Here is a 9,052-nt window from a genome sequence, read left to right as displayed (position 1 = left end):
TTCATGGCCATTGATGGTCATTCATGGGTCAACGAGCAGCTCATCAGCATGGCCTACGGCCAGATCGGTCAGTGGTCACTCATGGTCACTCTGGGGTCACTCAGGGGTCATTAGTGGTCAGTCAGGGTCAGTCATGGTCACTCTGGGGTCACTCTGGGGTCATTAGTGGTCATTAGTGGTCATTAGTGGTCATTCATGGTCATTCATGGCCATTGATGGTCAGTGATGGTCATTGATGGTCATTGATGGCCATTCATGGTCATTCATGGTCAACGAGCGGCTCATCAGTATGGCCTAAGGCCAGATCGGTCAGTGGTCACTCAAGGTCACTCTGGGGTCACTCAGAGGTCACTCATCAGCATGGCCCATGGCCAGATTGGTACAGCTGGTCCTGTTGGGTCCCATTGACTCCCATTGACTCCTGTTGACTCCCATTGGGTCCCGTTGACTCCCATTGGGTCCCGTTGACTCCCATTGGGTCCTGTTGGGTTACGTTGACTCCCATTGGGTCCTGTTGGGTTACGTTGACTCCCATTGGGTCCCGTTGACTCCCATTGGGTCCCGTTGACTCCCGGGACCCCCCTGAGCCCCCGTTCCGGCCGTAGGGATGATCCAGGCGCCCCATTGGGTCCCGTTGACTCCCGTTGACTCCCATTGGGTCCCGTTGACTCCCATTGGGTCCCGTTGACTCCCGTTGACTCCCATTGGGTCCCGTTGACTCCCGTTGACTCCCATTGGGTCCCGTTGACTCCCGTTGACTCCCATTGGGTCCCGTTGACTCCCGTTGACTCCCATTGGGTCCCGTTGACTCCCGTTGACTCCCATTGGGTCCCGTTGACTCCCGTTGACTCCCATTGGGTCCCGTTGACTCCCATTGGGTCCCGGGACCCCCCTGAGCCCCCGTTCCGGCCGCAGGGATGATCCAGGCGCTGGGCGGGTTCTTCGCCTACTTCGTGATCCTGGCGGAGAACGGCTTCCTGCCCTCGTGCCTGGTGGGGATCCGGCTGCGCTGGGACGACCGCACCATCAACGACCTGGAGGACTCCTACGGGCAGCAGTGGGTGCGTCCCCGAAAACGGGGCTCCCCAAAAATGGGGGTCCCCAAAAAACAGGGGATCCCTGAAAATGGGGGTCTCTAGAAACGAGGATACAAAAAAACGGGGGTCCTAAAAAATGGGAATCCTGAAAAATGGGGATCTCTGAAAATGGGGATTCTTAAAAACAAAAATGGGGATTGTTCCCAAAAAGAAGGATCCCCAAAAAAGAGGATCCACAAAAATGGGGGGGTCCCCAAAAATGGGAACCTTGAAAAATGGGGATCCCCAAAAATGGGAACCTTGAAAAATGGGGATCTCTGAAAATGGGGATTCTTAAAAACAAAAATGGGGATTCTTCCCAAAAACAAGGATCCCCAAAAAATGGGGATCCACAAAAATGGGGTCCCCAAAAAATGGGAATCCCTGAAAATGGGGGTCCCCAAAAAATGGGGATCCCCAAAAATGGGGGTCCCCAAAAAAGGGGGATCCCCAAAAATGGGAACCTTGAAAAATGGGGCTCTCTGAAAATGGGGATTCTTAAAAACAAAAATGGGGATTCTTCCCAAAATTTGGGGATTCCGAAAAACGGGAATCCCGAAAAACGGGAATCCCCAAAAATCGGAGTCTCTGAAAACAGGGGGTCCCCAAAACCAGAGCAGTCTGTGCACCCCAAATCCCATTTCTGGGGATTCCCCCCTGTCCGGGGGTCGCTCTGTGCCGAGGAATTCCCTGAATTTTTGGGGGGTTTTGAGCGATTTTTGGGGGGTTTTGATCATTTTTTGGGGGCGTTTTGAGCAATTTTGATCATTTTTGGGGGGGGTTGGACCATTTTTTGGAGGGCGTTCTGAGCGATTTTCATGGGATTCTGATCATTTTTTGGGGGGCGTTCTGAGCAATTTTCATGGGATTCTGATCATTTTTTGGGGGGCGTTTTGAGCGATTTTCATGGGATTGTGATCATTTTTTGGGGGGCGTTTTGAGCAATTTTGATCATTTTTGGGGGGGGTTGGACCATTTTTTGGAGGGCGTTCTGAGCGATTTTCATGGGATTCTGATCATTTTTTGGGGGGCGTTCTGAGCAATTTTCATGGGATTCTGATCATTTTTTGGGGGGCGTTTTGAGCGATTTTCATGGGATTGTGATCATTTTTTGGGGGGCGTTTTGAGCAATTTTGATCATTTTTGGGGGGGGTTGGACCATTTTTTGGAGGGCGTTCTGAGCGATTTTCATGGGATTCTGTCGATTGTTTGGGGGGCGTTCTGAGCAATTTTCATGGGATTCTGATCATTTTTTGGTGGGCGTTTTGAGAAATTTTGATCATTTTTGGGGGGTTTGGACCATTTTTTGGGGGGCATTTTGAGCAGTTTTCATGGGATTCTGATCATTTTTTGGGGGGCGTTTTGAGCAATTTTCATGGGATTCTGATCATTTTTTGGGGGGCGTTTTGAGCAATTTTCATGGGATTCTGATCATTTTTTGGGGGGTGTTTTGACCAATTCTCATGGGATTCTGATCATTTTTGGGGGGCGTTTTGAGCAATTTTGATCATTTTGGGTGGGTTTTGATCATTTTTTGGGGGACGTTTTGAGCGATTTTTATCATTTTTTGGGGGGTTTTGATCATTTTTTGGGGGGGGCGTTTTGAGCAATTTTGATCTTTTTTTGGGGGGGGTTTTGACCATTTTTTGGGGGGCGTTTTGAGCGATTTTGATCATTTCTTGGGGGGTTTTCCTACCATTTTTGGGGGGTTTTTCCCACATTTTTCGGCGGTTTTTCGTGCTTTTTTCGCGGGGTTTTTTTTGGGGGGGGTTGGATAATTTGGGGAGGGGCAGACGTACGAGCAGCGCAAGGTGGTGGAGTTCACGTGCCACACGGCGTTCTTCGTCAGCATCGTGGTGGTGCAGTGGGCCGACCTCATCATCTGCAAGACGCGGCGCAACTCCGTCTTCCAGCAGGGCATGAAGTGAGGGGGGGCCCCGAAATCCTGGGGGGGTCCCCGAAATTCTGGGGGTGTCCCCAAAATCCTGGGGGGGCCCCCAAAATCCTGGGCGGGTCCCTGAATTTTTGGGAGAATCCCTGAATTTATGGGAGCGTCCCCAAAAAAATGGGAGATGTCAAAGCGTGGGATCTGGCATTGGTGAGAGTGGGCTGGATTTGGGGTGGGGTCCCCAAAATTCTGGGGGGGTCCCAAATTCCTGGGGGGTCCCTAAATTCTGGGGGGGTCCCGAATTCCTGGGGGGGTCCCCAAAATCCTGGGGGGGTCCCAAAATTCTGGGGGAGTCCCCAAATTCCTGGGGGGTCCCCAAATTCCTGGGGGGGTCCCCAAATCCTGGGCGGGTCCCTGAATTTTTGGGAGAATCCCTGAGTTTATGGGAGCGTCCCCAAAACAATGGGAGAGGTCAAAACTTGGGAGGGGGCTAGATTTGGGGTGAGGGTCCCGAAATTTTGGGGGGGTCCCGAAATTCTGGGGGGGTCCCCAAAATCCTGAGAAGGACCCCAAGAAACAGCGACACCCCCGGGAATTTTTGGAGGATTTTTGGGAGGATTTTGGGGGAATTTTTGGAGGAATTTTGGGGGGATTTTTGGGAAAAGTTTTTGGGAATTTTGTGAGAATTTTTGGGGGGAATTTAGGGGGAATTTTGGGGAAATTTTGAGGGATTTTAAAGAGAATTTGGGGAAATTTTGGGGGATCCAACAGTCCTATGAGCTAGATTTGGGGTGAGGGTCCCGAAATTTTGGGGGGGTCCCGAAATTCTGGGGGGGTCCCCAAAATCCTGAGAAGGACCCCAAGAAACAGCGACACCCCCGGGAATTTTTGGAGGATTTTTGGGAGGATTTTGGGGGAATTTTTGGAGGAATTTTGGGGGGATTTTTGGGAAAAGTTTTTGGGAATTTTGTGAGAATTTTTGGGGGAATTTTGGGGAAATTTTGAGGGATTTTAAAGAGAATTTGGGGAAATTTTGGGGGATCCAACAGTCCTATGATTTTTTAGGAACAAAATCCTGATTTTGGGGCTTTTCGGGGCCCAGATTTTGGGGTGGATTCTCTCAGAATTTGGGGTGCTTTTTGTGGTTTTTTTTAGGAATAAAATCCTGATTTTGGGCCTTTCCTGGGCCCAGATTTTGGGGTGGATTTGGGGGTTCCCGCTGACGGATTTTCGGGCTGATTTCTGTGTTTTTTAGGAACAAAATCCTGATTTTGGGGCTTTCTGGGGCCCAGATTTTGGGGTGGATTTGGGGGTCTCACTGACAGATTTTCGGGGTGATTTCTGTGTTTTTTAGGAACAAATTCCTGGTTTTGGGCTTTTCAGGACCCGGATTTTGGGGTGGATTTGGGGTTTCCCTCTGATGTTTTTTTGGGGTGATTTCTGTGTTTTTTAGGAACAAAATCCTGATTTTGGGGCTTTTCGGGGCCCAGATTTTGGGGTGGATTCTCTCAGATTTGGGGGTTCCTGTGCGGGTTTTTTGGGGGTTCCCGCTGACGGATTTTTGGGGTGATTTCTGTGTTTTTTAGGAACAAAATCCTGATTTTGGGGCTTTTCAGGGCCCAGATTTTGGGGTGGATTTGGGGGTTCCCGCTGATGTTTTTGGGGTGTTTTTTTAGGAACAAAATCCTGATTTTGGGGTGGATTTGGGGTTTCCCTCTGATGTTTTTTTGGGGTGATTTCTGTGTTTTTTAGGAACAAAATCCTGATTTTCGGGCTCTTCGAGGAGACGGCGCTGGCCGCGTTCCTCTCCTACTGCCCCGGCATGGACGTGGCGCTGCGCATGTACCCCCTCAAGTGAGCCCCAAAACTGGGGAGGGGTCCCCGAAATCCGGGCACCGCGAGGGGGCGGGACCCATTGGGGGGGGGGGGGGGGGGATTTTGGGGCGTTTTGAGTGATTTTTGGGGGGTTTTGAGCAATTTTTGGGGTTTTTTTGGCCAATTTTTTTGGGTTTTGAAATATTTTTTGGGGGGGGTTGAGCATTTTTGGGGGTTTTGAGCATTTTTGGGGTGGTTTTTTACCATTTTGTGGGTGGGTTTTGACCATTTTTGGCTGTTTTTGACCATTTTTGGCTGGTTTTGACCATTTTTTTGGTGGCTTTTGACCATTTCGTGGCTGGTTTTCACCCTTTTTTTGGTGCTTTTGGACCATTTTTGGCTGTTTTTGACCATTTTGTGGCTGTTTTTGACCATTTTTTGGTGGCTTTTGACCATTTCGTGGCTGGTTTTCACCCTTTTTTTGGTGCTTTTGGACCATTTTTGGCTGTTTTTGACCATTTTGTGGCTGTTTTTGACCATTTCTGGCTGTTTTTGACCATTTCTGGCTGTTTTTGACCATTTCTGGCTGGTTTTGACCATTCCTGGCTGGTTTTGACCATTTCTGGCTGTTTTTGACCATTCCTGGCTGGTTTTGACCATTTCTGGCTGTTTTTGACCATTTCTGGCTGTTTTTGACCATTTTTTGGTTGTTTTTGACCATTCCTGGCTGTTTTTGACCATTTTGTGGCTGTTTTTGACCATTCCTGGCTGTTTTTGACCATTTATTGGCTGGTTTTCACCCTTTTTTTGTGCTTTTTGACCATTTTGTGGCCGTTTTTGACCATTCCTGGCTGTTTTTGACCATTTATTGGCTGGTTTTCACCCTTTTTTTGTGCTTTTTGACCATTTTGTGGCCGTTTTTGACCATTCCTGGCTGTTTTTGACCATTTATTGGCTGGTTTTCACCCTTTTTTTGTGCTTTTTGACCATTTTGTGGCCGTTTTTGACCATTCCTGGCTGTTTTTGACCATTTATTGGCTGGTTTTCACCCTTTTTTTGTGCTTTTTGACCATTTTGTGGCCGTTTTTGACCATTCCTGGCTGTTTTTGACCATTTATTGGCTGGTTTTCACCCTTTTTTTGTGCTTTTTGACCATTTTGTGGCCGTTTTTGACCATTCCTGGCTGTTTTTGACCATTTATTGGCTGGTTTTCACCCTTTTTTTGTGCTTTTTGACCATTTTGTGGCCGTTTTTGACCATTCCTGGCTGTTTTTGACCATTTATTGGCTGGTTTTCACCCTTTTTTTGTGCTTTTTGACCATTTTGTGGCCGTTTTTGACCATTCCTGGCTGTTTTTGACCATTTATTGGCTGGTTTTCACCCTTTTTTTGTGCTTTTTGACCATTTTGTGGCCGTTTTTGACCATTCCTGGCTGTTTTTGACCATTTATTGGCTGGTTTTCACCCTTTTTTTGTGCTTTTTGACCATTTTGTGGCCGTTTTTGACCATTCCTGGCTGTTTTTGACCATTTATTGGCTGGTTTTCACCCTTTTTTTGTGCTTTTTGACCATTTTGTGGCCGTTTTTGACCATTCCTGGCTGTTTTTGACCATTTATTGGCTGGTTTTCACCCTTTTTTTGTGCTTTTTGACCATTTTGTGGCCGTTTTTGACCATTCCTGGCTGTTTTTGACCATTTATTGGCTGGTTTTCACCCTTTTTTTGTGCTTTTTGACCATTTTGTGGCCGTTTTTGACCATTCCTGGCTGTTTTTGACCATTTATTGGCTGGTTTTCACCCTTTTTTTGTGCTTTTTGACCATTTTGTGGCCGTTTTTGACCATTCCTGGCTGTTTTTGACCATTTATTGGCTGGTTTTCACCCTTTTTTTGTGCTTTTTGACCATTTTGTGGCCGTTTTTGACCATTCCTGGCTGTTTTTGACCATTTATTGGCTGGTTTTCACCCTTTTTTTGTGCTTTTTGACCATTTTGTGGCCGTTTTTGACCATTCCTGGCTGTTTTTGACCATTTATTGGCTGGTTTTCACCCTTTTTTTGTGCTTTTTGACCATTTTGTGGCCGTTTTTGACCATTCCTGGCTGTTTTTGACCATTTATTGGCTGGTTTTTGACCATTTCTGGCTGTTTTTGACCATTTCATGGGTGGTTTTGACCATTTTTGGCTGGTTTTGACCATTTTTTTGGTGGCTTTTGACCATTTCGTGGCTGGTTTTCACCCTTTTTTTGGTGCTTTTGGACCATTTTTGGCTGTTTTTGACCATTTTGTGGCTGTTTTTGACCATTTCTGGCTGTTTTTGACCATTTCATGGGTGGTTTTGACCATTTTTGGCTGGTTTTGACCATTTCGTGGGTGGTTTTGACCATTTTTTGTGGTTTCTGACCTTTTTGGGGTGGTTTTTGACCATTTCTGGCTGTTTTTGACCATTTCTGGCTGTTTTTGACCATTTTTTGGCTGTTTTTGACCATTCCTGGCTGTTTTTGACCATTTTGTGGCTGTTTTTGACCATTCCTGGCTGTTTTTGACCATTTATTGGCTGGTTTTCACCCTTTTTTTGTGCTTTTTGACCATTTTGTGGCCGTTTTTGACCATTCCTGGCTGTTTTTGACCATTTCTGGCTGGTTTTGACCATTTTGTGGGTTGTTTTTGACCATTTCTTGGCTGGTTTTCACCCTTTTTTTGGTGCTTTTTGACCATTTCTGGCTGGTTTTGACCATTTTGTGGGTTGTTTTTGACCATTTCTTGGCTGGTTTTCACCCTTTTTTTGGTGCTTTTTGACCATTTTTTTGGTGGCTTTTTGACCATTTTGTGGCTGGTTTTCACCTTTTTTTGTTTGTTTTTGACCATTTTTGGCTGGTTTTGACCATTTTTGGCTGGTTTTGACCATTTTTTGGCTGTTTTTGACCATTTCGTGTGCGCTCTAAACACATTTTTTCCATTTCTTTCCTCTTTCCACGCCATTTCCCACCTTTCCCTTTCCGCCATTTTTCCGCCGTTTTCCGCCGTTTTTTTTTTATTTTTCACCGTTTCTCCCCCACCCCGCGGGAAAAAAAATAAAAATGAAAAAAGGGGGGAAAAAAACAAAAAAAAAATGGGGGGGAAAAAAAGGGAATTGAGCAAAATAAAGCAAAAATCGGAGCCCGAGTGGATTTTGGGGGGGAAAAGGGGAAATTTGGGAATTATTTGGGAATTTGGGGGGAAAAGGAAAATTCGGGAATTATTTGGGAATTGTCTGGGATTTTGGGAATTTTGGAATTTGGGGGGAAAACGGGAAATTTGGGAATTTTTTGGGATTTATTTGGGAATTTGGGGGGAAAGGGGGATTTGGAATTTTGGGGGGAAAAGGGAAAAATTCGGAATTATTTGGGAATTTGGGATTTTGCATTTCGGGGGGAAAATGGGAAATTTGGGAATTATTTGGGAATTGGGGGGGGAAAGGGAAATTTGGGATTTTTTTGGGAATTCGGGAATTTGGGGGGAAAAGGGAAAATTCTGGAATTATTTGGGAATTGTTTGGGAATTTGGGGGGAAAAAAGGGAAATTTGGGAATTGTTGAGGAATTTTTTGGGAATTTGGGGGGAAAAGGGGAAATTTGGGAATTATTTGGGAATTTTTTGGGAATTTGGGATTTTGGAATTTGGGGGGAAAAGGGGAAAATTGGGAATTTTTGGGGAATTTGGGGGGAAAAAGGGAAATTCGGGAATTTTTGGGGATTTTTTGGGAATTCGGGAATTTGGAATTTGGGGGAAAATGGGAAAATTGGGAATTATTTGGGAATTGTCTGGGAATTTGGGAATTTTGGAATTTGGGGGGAAAAAGGGAAAATTTGGGAATTATTTGGGAATTGGGGGGGAAAAAAGGGAAATTTGGGAATTATTTGGGAATTGTTTGGGAATTTGGGGGAAAAAGGGGAATTTGGAAGGAAATGTGAAAATTCGGGAATTTTTTGGGAATTTTTTGGGAATTTGGGAATTTGGGAATTCGGGAATTTGGGAGGAAAAAGGGAAAATTTGGGATTTCTTTGGGCATTTGGGAATTTTTTGGGAATTCGGGGATTTTTGGGGAAATGGGGAATTTGGGAATTTCGAGGGGAATTTGGGAATTTTTTGGGAATTTTTTGGGAATTTGGGAATTATTGGGGAATTTTGGGGGAAAAAGGAGGAATTTGGGAATTATTCGGGAATTCGGGAGCGCCCAAAAATTAAATTCTGGGGTGGGGGAGGGGCTTAAAAATCCGGGGGAAATTTGGGATAATTTG

At 45.7% G+C, this 9,052-nt stretch overlaps 1 protein-coding gene across 1 annotated transcript; it reads left to right on the top strand.

Moving 5' to 3' along the window:
- The first annotated feature begins 917 nt into the window (after positions 1-917).
- On the top strand, positions 918-4,822 carry LOC121346997 (sodium/potassium-transporting ATPase subunit alpha-3-like). The gene is made up of 3 exons (XM_041425239.1): positions 918-1,061; positions 2,870-3,000; positions 4,717-4,822. The coding sequence occupies exons 1-3, from the start codon at positions 918-920 to the stop codon at positions 4,820-4,822; spliced, it is 381 nt and encodes a 126-aa protein (XP_041281173.1).
- The last annotated feature ends 4,230 nt before the right edge of the window (positions 4,823-9,052 follow it).

Source organism: Onychostruthus taczanowskii, unplaced genomic scaffold, assembly GCF_017590055.1.
Source record: "Onychostruthus taczanowskii isolate IOZ18803 unplaced genomic scaffold, ASM1759005v1 scaffold887, whole genome shotgun sequence".
NCBI lineage: Eukaryota > Metazoa > Chordata > Aves > Passeriformes > Passeridae > Onychostruthus > Onychostruthus taczanowskii.
This window is presented reverse-complemented; position numbering and strand designations above follow the sequence as displayed.

Coding starts and splice junctions, on each gene's coding strand:
- LOC121346997 (XM_041425239.1), top strand. CDS start 918: ATGATCCAGGCGCTGGGCGGGTTCTTCGCCTACTTCGTGATCCTGGCG. Junction 1,062..2,869: donor ACTCCTACGGGCAGCAGTGG/GTGCGTCCCCGA, acceptor GGGGAGGGGCAG/ACGTACGAGCAGCGCAAGGT. Junction 3,001..4,716: donor GTCTTCCAGCAGGGCATGAA/GTGAGGGGGGGC, acceptor TGTGTTTTTTAG/GAACAAAATCCTGATTTTCG.